General features: G+C 44.3%; 1 protein-coding gene across 2 annotated transcripts in view; it reads right to left on the bottom strand.

The window, feature by feature from the left end:
- RHCG (Rh family C glycoprotein) overlaps positions 1-25,038 on the bottom strand; it is a 381,077-nt gene that overhangs the window by 287,572 nt on the left and 68,467 nt on the right. For both annotated transcript variants that reach the window (XM_086958133.1, XM_086958132.1), the window contains exon 2: positions 4,978-5,164. In XM_086958133.1, coding sequence (XP_086814259.1) covers positions 4,978-5,164 — 187 coding nt within the window. The remainder of the gene's footprint in view (positions 1-4,977; positions 5,165-25,038) is intronic.

Here is a 25,038-nt window from a genome sequence, read left to right as displayed (position 1 = left end):
ACATTTTCAATGATGAATAAAGTCCATCAGTGAATGCTTTGGACTGTTTATGTTAAATATTAGTATAAATACATCTAATAGGTTTATTTTAAATGTAGAACAAGATAGAAGTAACAACACCATTAACGTAATTTTGAATTAGATATTTAATTATTTTAAATATATTAAATGAAATTATCATCATTTTTCATAGATGTATTTACAAATATCTGCCTAAAGTAAAAATGTATATATTTTTTATTAGGTTCAAATATCAAAACATCACAAGATACCCCACAGAAACACCGGTTTAATTCTCGTACAAGCGAAACACATTGTTGTCTTGCACAGGAATTAAATGGGGGTTTCTGCAACAGAGTGCTGTAGCTTGTGTTTTTTTAAATTTCAACTTTTGAGATGGGGAGCCTGTCACATGCATCAGTGTTAGGGAGGTGGAGGCATCCGTGGCAAATAACAAGTTAGTTATAGGATTATTTTTTCAATGTTTTCATTAATTACATTTATGTTTAAATTAAACAGTTATTAAAATATGTTATCATAAACTAATATATATTTGTTGATTATGTTTAATGTTTGTACTAAATATGTTTTATATATATTTAAAAAGTCAAATTAAATTAATTTAAATTTCATTTAATTTCTATCTGGTTCTATTTTAAATTCCTTCCTCCATTATTTTCTGTGGAAGAGTGTTGCAATATCAGTGGTGTTCCATGTGTGGTGCTGGGCTTACTACTGCCCCATTTTAGTAGTTGTATCTTACTCTAATAAATTTGGTTTCATCTGCTTTTTCAGGGGGTGGAGGCATGTTAGTATACACATTTCAGTAAACAGCCAAAAACAGTAAAGCTACTCAAAAGTGTCAGAGTAAACTTTACTTATAACTCACTCACAAGTGTTTAAGTTACCTTTGTGTATATCCCCAAATAAGTTTTTAAGATTTTAATACAACTAACTTCCCTTTCAAACAAGGTCCACAAATATAAATTGAGAGATTATTTGGCAATCCATCTGCTTTCATTATGATCTCTATTCATTCTGAGTTAGTTAGCCCATCGTAACTATAAATTAAGTGTAAACATCACTGCCTATTGGCACTCCACCGGGAGATTTCACCCGCTCCAGTTTATGCATGTTATTCTAAGAAAACTCATACTCTCTGTTATTCACCCCATCAAAAATTACCAGAACCCCAGGCAACGCTAAATCTGAGGAGAGATCTTTACAGGCACTAAGCAAATTCAGCGGCAGACCAGGAAGCTGAGATCGGCCCTGGACCAGGGTTCAATTCCCCGCCTCGGCGGGTCTTGGGCTCAAAAAATTCCACGGACTCGATAATTCTCGCCTCGGTGCCTTCTCAACTCACGGGTTCACACTCTGCGACTCTGGGCAATAGCTTGCTTAATCTCCACAACGGCCCCTCGCGGCGGGATGCCTGGCTTTCACCTTGTGCATACCCTGCCGGGGTTATCTCACAGGGGAATACCAGGACGGGTTCCCTAAGCAAGCGCCGGGAAACCCTTTGTGGGTAGCTGTGCGCTATATAAGCTCAAATACATACATACAATGCGTACAGCCCATTGTGTTTGCAATGTCGTCAGAAAATCAACCACTATGTACTCTGCATGCTTCTGAACCTAAGTTACATAGTAGGTCTTGATGGAAACAATCAGATCCCAATTATATTATCTACTCTAAGCAAACATCAATATCTTGCTCAATCTTTTTCTGATAATAACAGCAATATTTACCCAGAGAAGGTTTGCAGTGAAGGAGAGGAAGGAGAGAAAATGCTATCATGTGATTGCTTGAGTCACCTGAGATGTTTGACATGTGATAGCATTAAAAAATGGATGAGGTGAGAAGTCTTCTTTACAATCCACCAAAATGCAGGTAATAATAGATTCTCATGACAGCTAACGCAGATCATGTCAATCAGGTATGCTAAATTCATGATAGTAGTTCAAATTCTTTCCATGACCTCTTCAATTCTTCATGAATTTGGACAGATTGATGTATTCCATTTTTCACGAGTTCTATAAAGACTATCTAGGTAATTATACTCTGCTGAGGTGTCAGCCCATTGGGATAGTACTGTCATATCCCACATGTCAGGGTCACGTGTGTATGCTGGACAGACAGGGAATGGAGCTATGCTACTATGAACTAGAATGGTGTTAGAGTATTGTGCTGTAGAAGCCAGCAGTAAACCCAGAAGTAGAATCCACTTGGTATGAGGCTTCGAGGCTGCTACACCTACATTATGCAAAACATACAAGTAGAAGCAAGACAAGCTACATTTTCAAGAGTGCCATAGAACTCCCTAAAGACTTCAAGACCTTCAAAAACCAGTAGAATCACTCGAGAAAAATGGGGTTGACCATGGAAAAGAGGCACTTTCTCACAATCATTAAGATCCAAAGACAGTGGGTTGTACAGAGACTGTCACGCTGTATATCAGATGTCATATTGGAAATAGTGAACTATAATGTAATTGACCAAACACTAAAAGCATTATTTCTTGTTGTGAATGTCAATGTCTCTGCAGTGCAGATTTAGACAAGCAGTATGAACAGGTAAGGTGAAGTTATCTAATGGCAGATTTCCTAAAAAGTCAGTAAATCTCACTGAATCCCTTGCATTTCCTTGCACAGCCTTGTGTGATACAATGCTGTGCTGATTGGCATATATATTCTTTGCATAGTCGTCAGTGAGTTCAGGGAAATGTTCAGCTCTAGCATCACTTCCTGGATATAGGTTACCAGGTTAATCAGAAGTGATATTTTTTCTCGATAACACTGTTTTATTTAAATGAGTCACATGTTTTTTAGAGATGTTTTTTACAACCATTTTATGAGTTTTACACGTTTTTTAGTTTTATGACACAAGTATCATTAAAAACTCGGGGCATCATGTCATTTTTGGCAAAATGAGAGAAATACCATAAAGCAGTAGTCTCTTTACCAGGTGGTGGAACCTCTAGGTTATCATTGGAGGCACTTCATCTGGCTCCTCCAATGGAAACCCCAATACGGTAGTACTACTGTTAGAGGAGCACTGGTTTATAGGAGCTGTGGCCATGCCTTATCAAGAGCAGGCAGTCATCACTAATGTTCCCAACCTATGTCCCCCATGCAGGGAAAAAGGAAAATAGACCCAATGCGCATGGAGGAAACTCCCTGTGCATCAGAGCTATTTTGTTTCATTTAAGAAGAACAAACACCCACCTGCAACGTTTGCTTCCTCTAAATAAAATGCTTGCAATACCGGCACTTTCAATGAAGAGCCAGGTTGGCAAACCGGCGAGGAGATCCCACCAGGCAGGCAGGGATCTCTAAATAGGGCAGACCGCCCACCCTGGTTTAAATGTTCCTCTTAGTCCAAAAATGAACCAGAAGTAAAATAGCTCAGATATTTCCTTCCAGCCAAACATTAGTTGCGCTAATCAGTTACAGATCAGGATCTTCAATGAACCTTACCAGTTTTCCATCAATTGACTTATAGAAATGGGGGGCATATTATCAAGAATGGTGTTAAACATCATCGCCAGTTTAGCGGCAGAAAACTGCCGCTAAAGCGGTGATAATGGGCTTGATAATATGCCCTTGAGAATTCCAATAGAAGTCCATGTTCTGGTGTGACCATTGGCTTCTATAGGAATTCTCCAGGGCATAATATCAAGCCCATTATCGCCGCTTTAGCAGCAGTTTTCTGCCGCTAAACCGGCGATATTTTTAACGCTGTTCTTGATAATTTGCTCCCAAGTTTCTTAACTCCTATTCCGCCGCATCGCTAAGGGGGAGGCGGGGCCGCGTGGCGCTCCCGTGCTCGTGACAGAACCACTCCGTCACGGCCCGCCGGTGAGCTGTGCTTCCGTCTCGGCCCCGCCCGCTCTTTAGAACATCAGCGCAGGCGCGGAATTCGCACCACGCAGGCGCGGCGAGCGGGCCGTGACGGAACCGTTCCATCAGCAGCACAGCCCACCCGAGGCTCGTGACGGAACCGTTCCGTCACGAGCATGGGAGGGGTTAAACAACAAAATCAATCTTGAACATAAAGCACATAGAAGGCCATGGGGGCAAATTATCAAGGAACAGCGTTAAAAATTATTGCCGCTTTCGGCGATATTGGGCTTCATAATATGCCGAAGAGAATTCCAATAGAAGCCCATGTTAACACCAGAACATGGGCTTCTATTGGAATTCTCAAGGCCATATTATCAAGCCTATTATCGCCACTTTAGCGGCAGTTTCCTGCCACTAAAGCGGCGATAATTTTAATGCTGTTCCTTGATAATATGCCCCCTAGTTCTTGGAGACACAGGACACTGGTGTGAATTTTTTTCCACACAAAATTACCAACGCAATGGAGATTAGTAATGCCTGGATGCAAAAGTAATGAGATATTGCAAATGATTCATTATATTACTGGAAAGTACGAGGAAATTGGTGTTACCAATAATTTTCCGGTAATTTTCAAATTCCATCAGTTTAACCTGGCAGACAGTTTAGCGCTAATCTTGCAACACCAGTGTGGACTAGAAAACCTAAATCTAAATTAGAATGAAACTTCGAATGAGGGTTCCATCTTATGATAGCAGTGGTGTGGTATGGGCGGCAGGGGCCCTGGTGCTAGCAAAGAAAATGGGCCCCTTGTCATCCGGTTGGTAGTTAAAAAAGATCAATAATTGAAGTTCAGAGGTCCCCTTAAACTCCTGTGCCCCGGTACCACTGCACCTCCTGCACTATTTTTCGCTATGCCCCTGTGTGATAGTCTGTACTCCAAACATACAATTACACTCCTTTTGTGCAAATTACCAAAAGTCTGTACATATGCGATAGTAGATTGCATTCCTGATATTAGGTGAGGTTTTTGAAAAGAAAATACTAAATTATCAGTATGACCTCTGACAGAAATTCCACAAAATGTCATATATGGATTAGTTTTCTTTGTAGACTTTGTGCGACTCAGACTTACTTTGACACTCCAATTAAGATCTTCCCTCCTTCAAATGAATGGAACCAACCCTGCATCAGAATGGCCCATTGAATTGAAAAGGCAGCCATGAGGAAGTTCAAGGCAACACTTCCAAAGCCGTATAGTTTCAAGAAGGTCATGAGGAAGCCAAAACCCACGAAAAGCATCACATGTACATCCTGGAAACCTATCATGGGAAAGTAAACAAGAACCTGTTAGCGTCAAACAGAATCCAACTAAGGCAAATTAAAATTTTACTTTGCTGGAATACAGTCAAAAATATTTTGTTTTATTCTTTTTATTTATCTATGTGCAGCTTTATGTGGTGTAGACCAAATATCGTCAATGTCAGAGAACTTTGAAATATATCGTGCCAAATGCAAATGTTGATAGAAAAGCTATTGTGGCACATTTACCATGCTGAGAAAATGTGAATTTTATAACGGACTTATGTGAGCATAGAGTCATGAGGCAGTGACTCTGTTTTGTAGGGAGGGATTGAATGTCAAGGTTTTATGCACTTTTACCAGGTTTCTCCCTTGTAGCGAAGACATTTCTGTTGACTCTGTTGGCCCCAATATAAGATTATATCAATTACAACAAAGATACTTATGCAACTGTTATGGCTCAAAATAAAATCTATAAATTATGCATAATTGAGGCTGACTGTTGTTGCAGATGCAGCAGAGGGTTATCACACATGTTAATGAAATGCCGGAGAGTTAAGGAATTTTCGGTACTATTTCTTATATGCCACTTAATTATACATAGGTGTCTAAACAAAAAAGAAATTGGACATTTGGATTACAAAGCAGAAATATCAGGTCTTGAAAAATTATATTTTTAGAAATAATGGAAAACCTGTATATGTGTGTAGATTAGGATAATTCCTTGAATTCTAAAGAGTCACCTAATTAAAATGGCTAAGCGCCAAAATACGAGTCTGGTGGTCCAAGGACCACCAGAACCATGGTGGCGCAGTGGTGGTGGTCCAGTCACCCCCACACCGGCAGTTTCGCTGCCTATTAGGACTTGACCGGTCGGACCGTAATTGAACCGCGGGCTCTGCCATCTCCTGGCGGTGGTGCGGTGATCAGGGGCTATGCAATATGCAGGTAGTGTCGTTGTGGCACCGCCATGCATATTGCAAGTTTCAGGACAGCCAGCAGCCTGATTATTACTGTTTGCAGGGCAGGCGGCCACTGTCGTAACCCTGCACAACCAAGAGTCGCTGCCACCTGTCCGACATATTACAAGTAACATTGTGGTCTGGTGGGCAGGTGGTGTGGCAGTCCCACTGCAGTGCGTCTTTCAAAAGTGGCAGAGCCTTTGAAAGAGGCACCACAATGGGAATGCCACACGGTGTTTCTGCACGGCATAGACTCAAAAGTCCATGCCATACAGGAACCTGGCTGAATGCACACAGGGTGGCACATGTTGTGCCCCTCTGCCTGCATTCCCAGGCTGATGGGGAACAGGGGTCCTGTAAGGCCCCTTTGTTTTAGCACCACCAACCTTTTCATGGAGGAAACATATCCATGAAACAGCTGGCTGTCCTGAACCTTGTATTATGCATGACAGTGCTGCAGCAGCACAACCTGCATATTACATAGCCCCTGACTGACGCACCACTGCAGGGATCGGCAGTTCCCTGGCAGAGCTGGCGATTCAATTACAATCCAGCCACCTAGTCCTAAAAGGTCGGTCGGACCACCGGTGTGGCAGTGGCTGGACCACCACTGCTGCGCCACCGTGGGTCTTGTGGTCCTCGGACGGCAAGACTCGTAATTTGGCCCTTGGTGTTAATCTTCTAGGATTTAGAGTTTACATTGCTAGTGCAAAATTTGGTTATGTATTTGTTTACTCATATATAACTATTTCTATTATAAGTATTGTATTTTATATTAACCCCTTCGATGCTGCCGCGATTCCCCTGGTGTGCTGTAAACAGCACGAACAGGGGCGGGCCGTGACGAACCCCAGCCGTCATCAGCACACGAGCACCGTAGTGCATGACGGCTGGGGTTCGTCATCAGCATGGAAAGGGTTAATGTCACATTTTAGTACGTTACTGGCTTGCAAATGTATTATGTAAAGATCTCACGAGGCAGGTATGGATCTTCAAGTATATTTATTCATGTGTCAACAGGACACAGAAAACACGACCGATAATCTTTTAGGCAGCGATCAACTGTCTCCAGATCCCAGCTCACCAATGTTCTTTCCATTCTCTTGACGTACAAAGATTCTAGGCGTCCAGAGAATGGAAAGACAACCCAACACATCTTTCCCCTTACAATAAAATGTAAACCAATAACACAAAACAATCACAGGCAGTAAATAAATTAACACCAGTAAAAAACTAACTTTGGAAGTTGAACATCAATAGATACACTGTAGGAAAATGTATAAGACTTAATGCAAAATATAATCATGAAACCTGGAAGGTAATTTGATGGTCCTGGAAGACAGAGAACGGAAAGTGGAATTTGTGTCTCTCTTACTATTTTTATCAGGTTGAATATTCAAACCAGTTTTGGACACGGCTATCTTCCCTTTGTTCCACCATTTACCATCATCCAATTTAACAGCACCTTTATTAACTTTTACTACTTTCTTGATAACAGACAACTTGGATTCTCCCTTGGGTGAAATCCTAGAGCCGTTCTTTTACAGAATAGAGATGGCAAGGAAGAAGTCATTGCATTTGCTTCAAGGAATTTGCACAGAGCTGAATCTTCTTATTCTGTGATAGAGCGTGAAACTCTCACTTGTTGGTGGGGCATCACTCATTTTAAGAGTTATTTATATGGCTTAAATTTTGTAGTTCGGGTAGATCATAAACCACATATCGATCTTTTCACCACTAAAGGGGAAGGGAAAGCAACCCCCAGAACAGCAAGATGGCAATTCAGACTTATGGAACACAATTTTAGCATTGAATATGTACCTGGAAAAAAGAATCTTCTTGCTGATTGTCTATCTAGGTTACCATCTGACAACATAATGAAGAGATCACGGATACCCATGAGGATTTTGAATTAGTTTGTTGTGTCTTTGATCAAGCTGAGAGTGTTATTTCAGAAAGAGAGTGGAGAGAAGCTTCTGAATGTGATTTGGAATTCAAAGAAATGTTGAATTTTTGATGTCAAGGATGGCCTCACAACTTTGACAAGAATAATTCTGCTCACAAGTACAAGCATATTTTTGATGAATTATCTACTATTAATGGTCTTTTGTATAGATTATCTTTATTAGATGTACCTGAAGCCATGAGGAACAAAGTTCTTAAATTGGCCCATTAAGGCCACATAGGTACGGGTGCCATGAAAAGAAGGATAAGAGAGAATTTTTGGTGGCCGGCTTTAGACAGACAGGTAGAACATTTTGTTAGAGATTGCATGGAATGTGCCATTAGTGACAAGTCACATGTTACATATCCTTCTCCCATTAAAGCCATAGGAGTTCCTGACAAACCTTGGTTCAAGGTTTCTGTTGATATTATTGGCCCTTTGAATTTGTGTGCTAATACATTTGAATATGGCATTGTTCTTATGGATTTTCACAGTCACTGGCCAGAAATCAAGTGGGTTAAGTCTGCCGACTCCTCTTCTATTATTACATTTCTCAAGTCACTTTTCAGTAGGGAAGGTGTTCCGGAAGAACTTCTTTCTGATAATGGCCCCCAATTTGTTTCAACTCAATTTGAAGAATTCCTACGTTCTGTTGGTATTAAACATATTAAAAAGCCACTTTATCACCAAAGAAGCAATGGTCTTGTGGACCGATTTAATAGGGTCATGAAACAGAATGCACAATTAGCTAAAGCTAGTGGATTAAATTGTAAGACTGAAATTGAAAAAACTCCTGTGGGCTATTCGTACTACCCCTAATTCTGAAACTAATGTATCTCCATTTGTTTTGTTAAGAGGTTGCATACCTTTCTCTAAACTTTTGAGAAGATGGATGGGTGATGTGGAGTTTGTTGTGTCCAAGCAAAAAATTGATGATGTTGGCAGGAAACATGTTCTTGCACAAAACAAATATGATTAAACACAGTCCAATACTGTTCCTAAACAATTGAATCTTTGTGTAGGGGACATGGTGAGGCCAAACCTTTTTGGCTGGCATCAGTCATGATAATAGTTTTGTCACAAGGATCAAAAGGTTTAAGAGGAATAGCATGAGCTACCTCATGTTTGACAGAATTGAATTCTTTAGTGCATACATCATTCCAAGAGAAACAAACATTTTTCTTGAGAAGGGACCTTATGTTAAATGTTTTAGACGCACAATTGGAAATGAAACGGGAATAAAATTCAATGAGACACATAAAAGATCTCAATTGTTCCTTATCATTAGGAATCTCGAAATCTTCAATGGCTTTGACCAAACTGTGCTTGGGTTACACACCGTCAGCTGATAACTTGTACCCTAAATAGTCCACGGTAGTGCAATCGAGTTTACATTTGTCTAGTCTATGCCAAGAGTGACACCCTTTGATTTTAACAAAGACAAAACTATACACAGTCTGTTTTTATGCTGATTCTGGTCTTCACCATACACTAAAACGTCATCTTGAAAAGCTATGACTCCAGGCATACCTTTAAACATACTTTCAACCACCCTCTGAAAGACGGCCGACTCAGAGGCCAAGCCAAAAGGCATGTGTTTAAATTGAACAAGGCCTTCAGGAGTAATGAAAGCAGTAAAGTACCCTGATGCCGAGTGTAATTCGATCTGATGATACGCAGATGACATATCTAATAAACTAAAGAACTTGCCACCTTTGAGAGTGAATGTCATCTGCGTGATATTGGGTAGTGGATGTTAATGTATCCATATATTTTTATTTAAATCGCGTGAATCCACACACATGCGTAAACTGCCATTAGCTTTTTTAGCTAAAACCACAAGAGCAACACAATCTACTTAATTCTTTTTTTAAGTCAGATTGTAAGGCTAGGGGCACTTTTCGTACTTTGTGTAACACTGGTTGAGCATTACTAGATAATCTGATCATGTGTTTGAAACCCTTGAAAAGACCCAAAACTTTTGTGAACACTTCTGGATATAATGTCTCCCAAGAACCTGGTTGAACAGATTGAACCTGTAAGAAATCTTTTTTCAATATCACTTGTTGGACATTATTTGGATCTAGTATAATACCAAGATTACCTTGATCTTCCCATCCGAGGAGACATACATCATCTTTCGCTACATATACAACACCTATGGGCTTACTATCCTTAAACATGAAATCAGCCTTAAATTCACCAATCAAATCAATAATTTTCCCCCGTAACCAATAGGATGTACACAAGATGAATTGAGAATTTGTTCTGGAAAGGAATGTTTCCAGAGTGATTCACTTATTAAAGTGAATGGAGATCCGGAATCTGCTAACATTTGTACATTTATATCATTCACTCTAATAGTACATAGAGGCCTTTTAAGACCTTGGGAATTAATACCCCAAATACTCTTGTCACAGTCCATGTCCATAATAGTGAACATTTTGTCTTCTTCACTGGACAAACCATTTTATTCAGTTAAAGGTTCTATGTTGTGTACTTTCTTGATTGATGTGTTCTTCTTAGAATGACAAACTGCAGCAAAATGTCCTTTCTTGGACCATTTGACACACATTTTATCAATGGCTGGGCATGATAAGGCATTTGCCAGATGAGAGGTGCTACCACATCTGTAACACATAAGTGTTTTGCTTGGTGTTTTGCTAGTACTTTTTTTATCAGGTTGAACTTTTAAATTCTTAGACTTTTTATATTTGGATTTAACTTCACACACCTTTTGGTTACTGCTGTCGGTTAAAGACATTTGCTCCGTGTACGAAGAAGTACTTTCGATTCTTGCAGTGATCTTTAAGGAATTTTGTAGAGTCAGGTTAGGTTTGGATAGAAGTGCCTCTTGAACTTTTTTGTTATTTGTGTTTTCAACTAATCGGTCCCTAATTATATCCTCTTTGGAAGACTGGTATGCACAAGAAGAAGCAAAAATGCGTAAAGCACCGACAAATGTTGATGCCGATTCACCTTGTAATTGAACCCTTTTATAGTCTTTCCATTGTAATGTTTTTGCAAGCTTTGAAACGGTGTCCAAAGCTTTTGATGGCAGCAGCATATTCATCCACTACATTATCACCTTCTCCGTTATTAATGATGAATTCACTTTAGGAATGTGTTAAAGTATATCACGGCCTTCAATGCCTAAACAATGTCTTAAAACAGCATTTTTTTTTTACATGTAAAAGATTCTCCATCAAGAGCTTTGAGATATGCTTCAAACCCTTCTTTCCATTTCTCCGAATCAATTGCAGGAGAAGCAGGATTAGGTATAAAAGGTGTTGGTGGAGAAATAGATTGTAACATTGTAAAAGAATATAATACTTCAAAATGGTACATGCAAATTAAAATAAAATGAATGGTGTGCGGATCACCGTGGTCAGCACTAATGGTAAAATATAGAAATCGGTTAAGCAAAACAATCAATTATACTGGAAGCAAATAGAATAAATTAAGTGACCAATAATACATATGGTTGAAATACTATGAATATTGTTGCAGACACATGGTGTGCCGATCACCAAAGACAGCACAACTGATACTAGCTTTAGGAAGTGGTGTGCAGATCACCGAAATAGATATTGTAAAAGTTGCTCAAAATTATAAATAATCGCAGGTTATTGAATGATATATTAATAATTGATTGGTGTGCAGAACACCGATCACCGGAGACAGCACAATAAATGCTAGCTAAGGAAGTGGTGTGCAGATCACCGAAGTTGGTAGTGCACAAATTGCTCAAAATTAGGATTAATCGCAGGTTATTGAATGATGTATTAATAATTGATTGGTGTGCAGATCACCAAAGTTGGCACTGCAAATGTTGCCTAAGATTATAAAATAATTGATGTAGTAATATTAATTAATTCCGAAATGGTTGTGCAAATCACAGAGATTTGCATCAATGTATAATGCCTGTTTGCGAAATAACGTTGCAGGCAATGGGAAAATGCCTGGTTTCAAGATGGCCGCTACCGTAGGCGTCGTGACGTCACACTCGAACATAAGCGCTGTGACGTGGTGTGCGGATCACAGTGAACCGCATCGGGAAGAATGCTCAAGGAGGAGAGCACTCGTGCTAATAACGATGGCGGTTGGAGGGAATGCAATTTCAGCAAAAAGGCACAAAATTGGATGAGTGCCAAGCCGCAAAATGATACGCCTTACCCAAAAACCGGAACAGTTCAGCAGTAGGAATGATGTTGGAAGTCCCAAGCATAAACGGAGTCCCAGCGCCAACTGGACAACGTGGATGGCAAGGACATCAGCTTCATCATGTGGACGTCCTGTTGACTGGCAGCCCGTCACCAGTGTAAAGATCTCATTGAGGCAGGTATGGATCTTCAAGTATATTTATTCATGTGGTAACAGGACACAGAAAACACAACTGGTAATCTTTTAGGCAGCGATCAACTGTCTCCAGACTCCCGGGCTCACCAATGTTCTTTCCATTCTCTTGACGTACAAAGATTCTAGGTATCCAGAGAATGGAAAGACAACCCAACATATTACCTTGTTTCTTTTATCTTGTGGTTGTTCGTTAAATATTGCATGTTAGAACATGCAGTAGTAAATCCCACTCAACTGCGTCTTTGACATGTCACTTTGAACTAATTCAATGCACCCCTATATGATCCTATTCCATGGGGATTTCAGTGCTTCGGGTGGACTCTATAATACTCTGGTAATTAGACATATGCATTTTTTATAGTAGTACTCGTATTGGGTTTTGGCAATACCACATTCCATTTCTATTTTACGTTCTGTAGCACTTGGATGGATTTTGTTTTGTGATTACGATTGCAGAGCACAACAATAAACACTGGCATTATTTAGAATTGCAATGTTTTTGCCTTCAGCTTCAATCGTAGGGCATCCACTATTGTAATTGCACTGACATTTTAACTTGGAAATTTGAAAGCTAATTTGAAATGTTTGGGGATATTTCACTTGCCCTAAAGTATACTTGGAATGAAAGTGCAACAGAAGGCAAGGAACATGTTAAAAAACTAAACTGACCTGATACCAAATCAGTGGCAAATCTGAGTACGTCCCTTAGCTATTTTCAAATACTTGTGAGTTACAGTTTAGAATGTCTGCTCACAGCAAGGGATGAATGGCTAACCCATGTATTTTTCTCAGTTATCTCCCTGGAGACTCTAACATCTCACTCTTTACAGGTTGCAATAAGTGGCAAACTTGAGGTCCTTAGGGACCTGGGTAAGAGCAAATCAAAATATTATGGGATACCAATGATTTTTTTAAACATAGTTCTGAATATATCAAAATCTACGAAGTTACATATGATATCTGGTCCATGGAATTAATTGCTAGGAATACCTTACAAACAGCTTATTTGTCAAAAAAGATTTAATGCAAGAAAGGATTTCAGCAAAAAAAAAAAAATATTCAAACAACTAAAAGATACTTAATTTGAAACAAACACAGTTTTTGGTTGATTAAAGGAAAAGTGAGACTAGAATGAATATCTGAATAGGTGATTATTCACCAATAAAAATGTAAAAGAACGGGCGGGGATTTAGATGTCTGTGTTAACCTACTTTTATTTTTTTGGCATCATCCGATATTTCCATTAATGTCCGGAAAGCTGTTCTAGGCACAGATTACCAGGTGTTCTAATTGGAATGTCATATGAACATTTCAGTGGGCTCATATGCACACTGGGAAGAATTCTTCAGAGCGTGGAAATCCGCATAAAAATAATTGACCCACTTGGGTAACTGCATTTTTCTTCTTTTTTCTCCACAGCAAACCCATGTTTCCACCTGTAGAAAGCACCTGCCCTCTGCAATCAACATACTGGGGGTGATCATTCCTTTTCCCATTCCATCCTGGTGCTAATAATGGTAAAAAGACTGTCGCTCAGTAGAACTGATAATGGCTTCAGGAATGGCCTATTTTGAAACGGTGGTTTGCGGATGTTAGGGAAATCTTTTCTGAAGTGTACCTAACTGCATGTGGAGTGTCTTTTTAATGGAGACAGGGACCTCCACCGATAGCACTAAGTATTCTACCTCTAAAAACAAGGAGGCTGTCTGTAAAAATGTGAAATGCTTAATTCCCTGGTGATAAGAAATGTAACGTAGTTAAACAGCGAGTGTTCTCGAGCTGCAGTGGATATGTTATCGGTAATTTGCATCCATTTGCAGGTTCTCTGTCTTTGCCGGACTGCTGCAGCGATAAAAGAAAGGGAAGGCAAGCACAGCCCCAGGCTGTCTCTCAGAAAAGCTCCAGCACTTCTGGTGAAAAGTCCACGTTCTAGACGATGATGGATGTCATTTAGTGGTCGCCAGGGGTTGAAGCTGTGACCCCTGGCTTGCTCCTTGCAAACCCTGACTCATCCTTTGTGTCGCCTGGCCTGAGAAATCACAAAGGCAGTGGCAGATGCTGAAGGAAAACGGGACTTACTGGAGGTCACCAGTAGGTAGTTATAGTCAGGAGCTTGTTTCCATAGGAAGGGCATTTATTGTTGTTCAGATAACTTTGGTACAGTTTGAGGAATCTGCTTGTCATCTTCAAAATTAGGATGGTGCTCACTACAGCTGCTGTCCTGAATTTCATGGTGATCCATCAAGCGTGGGCTGAGAAAAATGGGGTTGGTCCAAAAACATATATTCCCCATGGAAATTCCCATAAGGATTTCAGACACTACTACAGCCTGAACTGCTGAACGGAATTACACAAAATCATCCACGCTTCCTTGATGCACACTGAGGGCGGAGGGTATGAGTTGAAGGCATTCTGTACTTCAGCAGGTTAGCAACATCCCTGAGCCTTCCTTGGTTGCATACACCTTGGCATGAGTAGAGTGAGATTAATGGGCAATCTTGATTGTGAATACTTCAGCTACAGGGAGTGGGGAGGTGGACCCATTCGTGTACACTTGCGTTGAGATGGGTCACAAGATAGGTTGCACAGGAAGTGACAGCATCACTGACTAGGCCATGATGTTCATTGGATGCTCCAATATTGATCAGCACCTTGATGACCACTGAGGAGTACATTACATTTCAGGATGTGCTTTCAGGGGTATCCTGGTTGCTTGGCATGTATGATGTGGACTGCCCGTTGATGTCTTTATCATCCATGTCTCCTTCATCCTCTGGGATCTCTGGCGTGTACAGAGCATTGCCAGACGTTGTCCTTTCACCTTTCACCTTGGGAAGGAACCTCCACACCCATAACATCTCTTGTGTGCAGAATTGGACTTTATGCATGTTTTCTTTTTTTCAGGATTTTTGGTAGCTACTGCATTGACGGGTTCCGTCTTGATTTGGTGTTGCAATGCTGCCCCTATGTTATCTGCTCACACATTGGACAGTTCTTTGTATCTCTACATCATTAGCATGTTCGCCATGGGCATTTCTGGAACGTGAAGAGTGTTTTCTCTCAGTTTTGCCAAGGAACACCTTTGTATAAATAGCGCTTGGATTTCGTCCTTTTTATCTGTGAACGTACAGGTACTAGCTCGGTCTCTCAGGCGGGCAAAAAAAGTGTCTGTTGACTCATCAGGTAGTTGTCCGATGGGGTAGACAGCGTTCATAGTCAGGGTTTGCTAATGGTTTGAAGTGTGCCATAAGAGATCGTTTCAGCATGCCATATGTGAAAGGCAGTGTGGCTTCTACAAATGATTTTCCCAACTTGTGTAGAGCTGCCCCTCCCAAACGCAGAAACATAGGATGTTGCCTGTCAGGGTCTAATGCCAAAGCTGCAAACTAGATCTCCAGGTGCTCCATCCATTCTTTCCACTTTGCAGCTTGAGCAGACAGGGGGACCATCAACTAGAAAAGGTTTTACGGGGGTATGGCTGTCATGGTGTCTTCTCCGGGTTGCTAGGGTGATTTCATACATAAGTTGCAACACAAGCTCTCCGCCCTCTTCAACAAGTAACCAGACGGGAACAGCCACCACCACAAAGAGCAGAACACAGTGGGGTTTGCAAAGTTTACATGTTGCAGACCTCTCCTGTGTAACCAAAAGTAAGTGGGTCTGGATGGGGTCATGCAGGCACAGATAACACCAACCTGGGGTTGCTGTGCTTTTGTACATGGAAGTAGGCAATAACCAGACTGTAGGCAGGAGGCTTCTTGGCTACCAGAGGGAAAAAATACAGTGGTTGGAGGGATAGCAGGACACGCCTCCCCAGTGTCTTTGATGGTCTAGAAACACTGCAGGGCCCCTTCAACAGCAGGACAGGACTGACCTGAAAGAGATGTGGCTGATGAAATGAAGGAGAGAAGCTGCAGCACCTCAACAAGATGCCAGAAGGAGACAGTGCATTGCACCGGAGGCTGCACACGTGATGTGCTGGCAGGGTGGGGGCCACCCCAGAAAAACTCCCTCTGGTGTGACTTAGGCAGACATGCTGCGCAACACTGAGGTGAAGAGCTGGGACCAGGACAGCCACACAACAGACGCGAGAGGCCGGTGACAGATAGGGAGACGAGGTTAGGTGGCGGGTTCAGTCCGCCCTGTCTCCAGTTGTTGTGGTGGGATATGGTGCGGCCTGGTAACATGCAAAACGTCACGCTTTGATGTTGGCAATGAATACTTGGGCACACTAGTGGTCGTTATTTGCACGTAGAGGTTACGCCTCAGGCTCCTTTACTGCCTCTTGTCCCCTACGGCATCGCTTGGACGAAAGGGACACACAAAGGTGGGCTAAACACAAACCACCCCTCCTTGGGGTTACTTAGTGGGCTCACCCACCAACATGACATGCATCACTGAGAGTCGATGGGGCAGTTAAGTGAGCAAAAATATTGATGAAATTCTATAGGTAAATGGAGTAGGAATGACATTAAAGTGGAGGGGAGGTGTCAAAAAGAACATGGAAAAGTAAATAACTGTTTTACCACCCATGGCACTGGGGAGCATTTATTTCCAAGCATATGTTCAAATGTGAACAGAAAATGTTACCACTTGCTGTGCAATAGAGACACTGGCTGAAATGAGCTAACCCACTGCTCCTATGCTGACGTCGGTGGAATCAAAATGTGAAATGGCGCCGGAACAAGCCAGGGGGTGAAAAGGTCTCACCCAAAGTCCTGTTGTCTATTTATATTTATGTATGCATTTTTAGTATCAGTTATTTATTTAAAAGAAAGTGGAAGATGGCTAGTGTTATCAGATAGCACATAAAAAGGTTTACTCTGTGCAGGGGCAACAATTCTTTCAATAGTGATAGTACCTGGTGACAGGCAGACAATCTATGTTATGTTTTGCAATCCATCTTCGTTCCTACACTGGCACATTGATCCCCAGGATGTACCAAGCAATGGAAGTCATTCTTGATCTGTTACAACTTAATAGAGAGAAGTTGAAAAACCTAATCTACACTGTTAGAAATTGGATTTCTGGTTGGCTAGGGTATGCGCCTAAGCCAGGCAGAAACCACCACTCTAGTCAGGGCAAGGTAGTTATACGCAGAAGATAACCCCTGCTCACCCCCTTGGTAGCTTGGCACGAGCAGTCAGGCTTATCCTGGAGGTGATGTGTAAAGCAGCAACAAACTAGGCACACTACAAAAGAAACTCCACACAAGATTATATCGAAAATAGCCTTTGGATTATCATAAACACATTAGAAACATAATCACACATTTACACTGTGCCAACTGGCACTAGGCAATATTCACAGGGGAATCATATACAGGACCAGGCCAATCGGGCCACGGTCAGAACCATCAGAACAGGTAAGTAAGTATACACCACAACCAGTAACTACTGGTACAATAATGACCTAAGCATTATAACATTAGCCTTAGACACCATCCTAAGCATAAACACATTACGCAATAGGCCTCACCAGCATAGATACATTATGCAATAATCTTGTAGGAAGCATAGACCTCATTAGAGGCATAAACAATGGTGCATAAATCACATTATACATACATCATTGTAGGCATAACATCACGCATAAATCACATTACGCCTAGACCTCATAGCCATATCTTTAGGCATAAACACATGATGAAAGGGGCATCACATTAGGGCTTTGTGCCCTACCAGAAGAAAACCTGTCCCCCAGGCCAACTGGCCTACTCTAGGGCTCCAATGCCCTATGTCCAGCAAAGTCAGGGCTCTACTGTAGGACCTTTCACTGGCCCTCTGGCTGCCAATGTAGGGAACACACGGCATGCAAGGCGCTGGGCCTGGGGTGCACTCTCCCCCTCCTCAGAAACAGAAATGGCCCCTCTGTTGCAACTGCCCACTCTCAAGCGTGGCAGCTGGGAAATCAGCACAGACACTCACGGTGCCCCAAGCACTACCACAGGGAGTGGGCACTGGCAATGTACCCCAACACACCTCCCGACCATTATCATTATTATTATTATTATTATTATTGGGACATTTGTAGAGCGCTGCGTTACGCACACCGGCGTGTCCACGCGCTGAAAGTGGGAGAGGCAGCTAGCAGGGGACACAGAAATTGAGCGGACAATTATTTAGTGTAGAGAAATGTTTTAAGTTTCGCTCGGAACCTAGCCTCCTCCGGTTCCAGGCGCAGGTCCGCTGGCAGTTTATTCCAGTTAGTTGCCGCTAGGCATCTAAAGGACCTACCTCCCATGCGGGCTTTCTTGATTCTCGGGATCCTCAGTAGGCCGCCCCCTGTGGATCTAAGCGCACGTGTTGGTTTGTACACTTCGATCAATTTAGTCAGAGGGTCGGGTGCCCTGCCATTCAAGATGCGATGACAGGTGCAGAGGGCTTTGTATTCCACTCTTCTCCTCACAGGGAGCCAGTGTAGCTGCTGGAGTGCCGCCTTCGAAGGCGCCCTTTTAGGCAATCTGAGAATCAAACGCGCTGCCGCATTCTGCAGCACTTGCAGGCGAGCCATGCTTTTTTCTGGAGCCCCCAAATACAGCAGGTTCCCATAGTCCGACCTAGCTGTCACCAGAGCATGAACCAGGGTTTGACGGGCTTCAATCGGGAGTAAGTCAAGGACTTTTCTCAACTTCTTCAGAATCCCGAAACAGACTCCTACCACCCGATTTATCTGGGGGCCAAAAGTAAGACCCGCATCAAACCACACCCCCAGATTGCGTGCCTCTTGGCAGGGGGTTGGGGTTGGTCCAAGGCAGGATGGCCACCATGCCGACGACCAGGCACACTGGGCTCTCCCCACCACCAGCACCTCTGTCTTGCTGCCGTTCAGCTTCAAACAATTGATGGCCATCCATTCGGCAAGATCTTTCATGCACGAACGGAAGCCATCGGCAGCAAGACAGGGCGCGTGCGATAGGGAGATCACCAGCTGCGTATCGTCGGCGTATGAAACCAGTTGGAGGCCATGGCTCTCCACAATCGGGGCAACAGGCGCGACATACATATTAAAGAGGGTTGGGCTCAATGACGAGCCCTGCGGCACGCCTTGGCCCAAAGGGACCCCCCTTGAATAGCAGTCTCCCTGCCTGACTCGAAAGCTTCTCCCATTGAGGAAATCTTGGATCCATCTCTGCGCGGTACCAGAGATGCCACCTCTGTTCAGACACTGTAGCAAGATGTTATGCGCTACAGTGTCGAACGCCGCGCTGAGGTCCAACAGGATCAAGGCCATAGTTTGGCCTGCATCCACACCCTCTCTCAGATGTTCCGTAGCCATAAGAAGGGCGGACTCGGTAGAATGTCGTGGCCTAAAACCAAACTGCGTCGCATGGAGCAGTCCCCTCTCTTCCACGTGCTTCATAATTTGGGTATTGACCACCTTTTCCGCCACTTTGGACAGAAAAGGCAGGAGGGAGATGGGCCTCAGATTCTCTAGTACCTCGAAGCCTAAGTGGGGTTTCTTCCTGAGCGGGAGCACCACCGCCTATTTCCACCCCTCAGGCAGCTTTCCTGATCCGAAAGAGACGTCGAGGACGTGCCTTATATAAGGCTCCAGGACTTCCAGACTATCTGCCAAGCGTTTTGGCGACACCGGGTCCCACGGGGACCCTGATTTGACAGAGCGGCACACCACTACTAATTCCTCAAGAGGAGGGGTGCGGAAGTGTGTAATATGCCCTGCCGTCTCCGTGTCCCCCAATGCTACCTCAAGGTCAGACCCTGTCGGCGTATTAGGGAAAGTCGAGTAGATCTTCTCTACTTTAGCGGAGAAATATTCGGCAATCCGGTCACATGACTCCGTTGAGCAGCTCTCCGGCTCTGTAGGTGCATTTACCGAGGTCAAGGATTTATAGATGCCGAAGAGTTCCTTGGCCGAATTTTCCGCCCCCTGAATTTGTCCAGCATAGTAGGCTGCCTTAGACTTTTTTATCAGCCTATGGTGAAGGCGCCTTTTTTCCAGAAACAATTCCCTGGCCTTGTTATCATAAGACACCCTCCAGACTTTTTCTGCCCGCCTACAGTCCGCCTTTGTTAGCCTCAGCTCAGCACTGAACCATGGGGCTGAACGGTCTTTCCGAGCACATGTGGATGTGCGGCAGAGTGGGGCTGTCTGGTCAAGCGCTTCAGTGATGCGCTGATTCAGGTTGGAGACCGCTGTTTCTATGTCTTCGCCCCCAGGCTGACCATCCCTACTTAAAGCTTGATTAAAATCCTCCACCGAGAATTTGGCCCACTTCCTCCTAAGATAATTAGGGGGTGCCTGGCTGGCTTTGTTGGATTTTATGCTCTGTATGGAGAATGCCACCAGAAAGTGGTCGGTCCAGGGGATGGGCTCTATACCTGACACCTCCACACCTCCCCAGTTAGCATAGACCGGGTCCAAAAGGTGTCCCTGTCGATGCGTGGGGTCCACTAGCTTCAGATCCAGTTGAAGGGCAAGCATGTCCCGACAGAAGTCCTTGACCCCTGTGTCCTCTGGGCAATTTAGGTGCAAGTTCAGGTCTCCTAATAGGAGGAATTTGTCCCTGCGCAGGGTCGCCTCCATGAGGCTTTCTAGCAGGCTCTCCCTGAACTTTGTGCAAGCCCCTGGCGGCCGATATACCAAACAGCCATTGATCGTCGTGCCCCCGTTGATTTTAATCGTGAAAAGGCCCGCCTCACTCTCCACGATCGGCGTGCGCTCTAAGCAACAGCCCAAAGTTTTCCTAAAAATAATCGCAATCCCCCCTCCCACCCCCTCTGGCCTATCCTGCCTGACCCAGGAGTAGTTCTCCAGCGTGGCCTCGATAATGTCAGAGTCGGAGAACTGGTCTAACCACGTTTCCGTTAGAAACGGTAGGTCGATTTTTTTATCAGTAATCAGCTCGAACACATCAAGCCTGTGTTTACGTAATGACCTCACATTCAGGAGACCACAGGACAATGCCTGCTCCGTGGTATCCCGCGGCATGGTAGTAACACGGAAACCACAGTGAGGGCATACCCTATCGTTGCTCGTCATACCGTGCATACATATAGAGGCAGTGCGGGGACGGAAGCCAAGGAGTTGATCCTTAGTCCAGTAGATCTTACGACCAGGGGTTGTCGCCCTAGCCCGCATTCGGCCGCGGACGGGCGCAGACGGGCTCGACTTTGGCGACACATCGGCGCGCCTTCGACGCGCCCGCTGCGCTCGTCCGCTGCGCTGCCTTGTTAACATCCGCCTTATATGCCCCAGAGCGAGTGCCTCAGGATGACTAGACCGCTAACCGGTCTCCCCCGCTCACCGGAAGTGGCAGTCTCGACCTTCCACGCCCTCCGCGCAACGGTGCTAGTCACCGCGTCGGACCAGGGCGGGAAGGAGAGGAGAGAACAGCCCCGGCGTCCGCTAAGGCAGGTAAGCCTGCAATTGACCCCACAGATTAAAAGTTTTGTTTCCACAAAGCAATAAAGAGTAAAAGCGCACAACTGAGCCCCACTCACCGGGCTCTCTGGGGGTGACTCAGCAGGTTCTGGTCACCAGCAATGTGCTGCGACAGGTCCCACTGCTGGGACCTCTTCGCAGACCTCACCGGAGCCTTCTCATCTTTACCAGTGCGGTGGGGGCAGGCACGGACAATGTGCCTTGGGCCCACTCCACCAGGTCTTTTTCTGGCTGCTTCTGGGTCCGTAGACCTGCCCCTCTTCTTCCCCAGTGCAGGTCCTCAGGCTGCAATGGAGCTTGCACAGCTCCGACTTCTGTGGTGCCCGCAGGGCTCTCTCGATCCCACAGGAGTCACGCTCAGGCATGCGCCACTTCCGGACTTCGCAGGCAGCATGCAGGGCTCTCCTCATTCTCAGGCAGCATGCCTTGGCCACATCACCGGTGACTTCCTGCCTCTATGCACGTCCCAGCGCGGAGTGGGCTCCTGCTTGGGTCTTCCTGCCGGCGCTTCCCTTTCGGCACACTCACCTCCAACCGGGCAGGCTGCCTGGCTTCCGGTTTCCTTGCGTGCCAGGTCGCGGCGGTGATTCTTTTCCTTGGCAAAACACGGGGTGGGCACCCACCTATCACAGTGGAAATGCGCGGTGGGCACCCGCCGCAAAAATGAGAATACACCAGTAATACACCAAAAGGCAGGGTGGGCACTCGTTAGAGCACATAAATGCGGGGTGGGCTCCCGCTCCAGGAAACAGCGTAGGGGAGATCCCACACAACGGGATTCCCTCTGGGCATGTCACAGCCCTGCACTGCCATGCCACATGCTCCTCTCTCCTTGGGCCAGTAAATTAAAATAAGAGCGCTCACAGGCCTCTAAAAGCCAGAATCCTTCTTGTTAGTCCCTAAGGCCCTAGGAAATAAAAGCGCTCACAGCGCACACAAGTCTTCCAAGGGCCAGGGGCATAGCTGAGCCCAGGGAGGCCAGCACAGAGGGCCCTCCAGCAGGGAGGCAAGCTCCCATGGGAGTTCCTCCTGGTCTCCAGCAGCAGCAAACCCCCAGCATAGAACAGCACAAGAAACATGGAGTCACAGCCCCTACATTTATACACCATTTCTCTTTGTCTACAGTGCAGGGCATGGAGGAACCAGATGCAATTGGTTCTGTTTTTTTTGGAGCAAGCATTCTGCTTACAGTGCTCACACCCTCCTTTCAGAGATGACACACCACAGGGGGCGGAGACAGCATTCACTAGGGCAGGCACAATCCTATTCAGGGACCAGGGACTTCCTAGCCCACTACTCAAAATGTAGATGTCCCTATCAGCCTAGCACTGACTCTTCCTGCCCCTCCTGGAGCTACACACACCTCACCAGCCCCTGTCACTCAAAAGCCAGACATGCAATTCACATCAGGCAGGCAGACACATAGCACACAGAAATGCCAACTTCTAAAAGTGGCATTTCTAAAATAGTTATAATAAATCTGTATACACCATTGCTTAGCATTTATTATCACTATTGCAAACATACCAAACTTGATCACACTGCGCCTCTCATATCAGGGATTACCACTGAAACACTTATCAGGGAATCCCCAATGCATTCCCATGGGATGTGAGAAACCAAAATCGCTGTTTGTCACTACCAGGACATGTTACTCACTTAAGGTACATGTCCTATCTTTTACCTACAATGCACCCTGCCCATAGGACTACCTAGGGCCTACCTTAGGGGTAACTGACATGTAGTAAAAGGGGGGTCACGGACATGGCACACACTTTAGGTGCCACGTCATAGTGGCAGTAACACTGCACGCACAGCTCCTGCAATGGCAGAGGCCTGGGATAGGTTTGAAAAGCTACTTTGGTGAGTGGCGCAATCAGCGCTGCAAGGCCACCAGTAGTATTTAATTTACCAACCCTGGTATATGAGATACCACTCTACAAGGGACTGACAGCTAAATTAAATAGGCCAAACAGGTGTAGACTAATCTTACCATATTTATCACAGAGAGCACGCACACTTTACACTAGATAGCAGTGCTAAAGTGCCCCGACTCCTAAAACCACCGACACCATGTCAGAAAAAAGGCTAGGAGAAAGGGAAAAAGTTTAGGGAAGACCCTGCAAAAATGGCCAAGTCCAACTCACACATAGACTCAAATCACAGACAAATTAGTAAAAGGTAAGATACAAGGTAGAAATACTGTGCATCAGTGTAATGGTGAATGCCCCAGTTCTGTACACATTAACTATATTCTGGATACCTCACCCATTGTTTTATGCACTCATCTACCCATAAAAAAGTACGCCTTATTCATGCTTCACTTTTGCTGTGTGGCTAGTTTTGGAACAGAAAATTGTGGAAGTCTGTTTTGCTTTGTAACAGTGGAAGAGAAGCTCATACACTCTCTGGCCAGGTTGATGTACAACTGTAGTGGATTGAAATGGCGTTGCCACTGTCTATCAATATTTCGGGCAAAATGGTAGTTTATACTATCTGGACGCCAATGACTGACAGTGGGACCTCTGGTAGGACTGGCGTCTTATCAGCAGAGGCAGGCGCGGTTCGTCCATTGGGGCGTGGGGGCGTAGCCCCCCCTGCCCGACGCCGCCTGCAGCTCCCTCATGACAATCATGTCAATGAATCAACATGACGTCAGACCGCCAGGTTGGTGTCATGTTGATTCATTGACATGATTGTACAGACGGCAACACAAGTACGCATGCGTGGGGACAGAGGGTGAATTTTTACCCGTGCCCACGCATGCGCACTTGTGTTTTGGTGGCGTTGCGCATGCCCATCAGGAGCCCTAATGGGCATGCTGCGGGCGAGAGGGTACCTGTGCCCCTGGCGCCAGGATTGGCCAGGGGCGCTGTGAGCCTGTGACGTGTGCGGGACCGGCAGCAAGGTAAGAGTGTGTGTTTTTCGGTGTTCCAGTAAACTAGCTTGCACAAATGACTTGAGATAGTTCGGTGTGTTAAAGCATCTGCTGCAGAAATGTGTGCGTCTATTCCAGGTCACCCGTTTATTTCACGGCATGGGGTTTTGGAAATGTAAAAATTCTCAAAATTTATTTTTTGATACTTGCAACAACAGCCTTCAACAGATTTCATTTTATAAACATTTTCCAGAAAATGAGTTAACAACTGTCACCACAAATATAATGTACTCTTTGAACTAAGGTTATAAAATTTCAAAATGTTAACAAACGGTAGAGGCGGAA

Source organism: Lissotriton vulgaris, chromosome 2_1, assembly GCF_964263255.1.
Source record: "Lissotriton vulgaris chromosome 2_1, aLisVul1.2, whole genome shotgun sequence".
NCBI lineage: Eukaryota > Metazoa > Chordata > Amphibia > Caudata > Salamandridae > Lissotriton > Lissotriton vulgaris.
The sequence above is the reverse complement of the archived record's forward strand: the minus strand, read 5'-3'. Positions and strand labels throughout refer to the sequence as shown.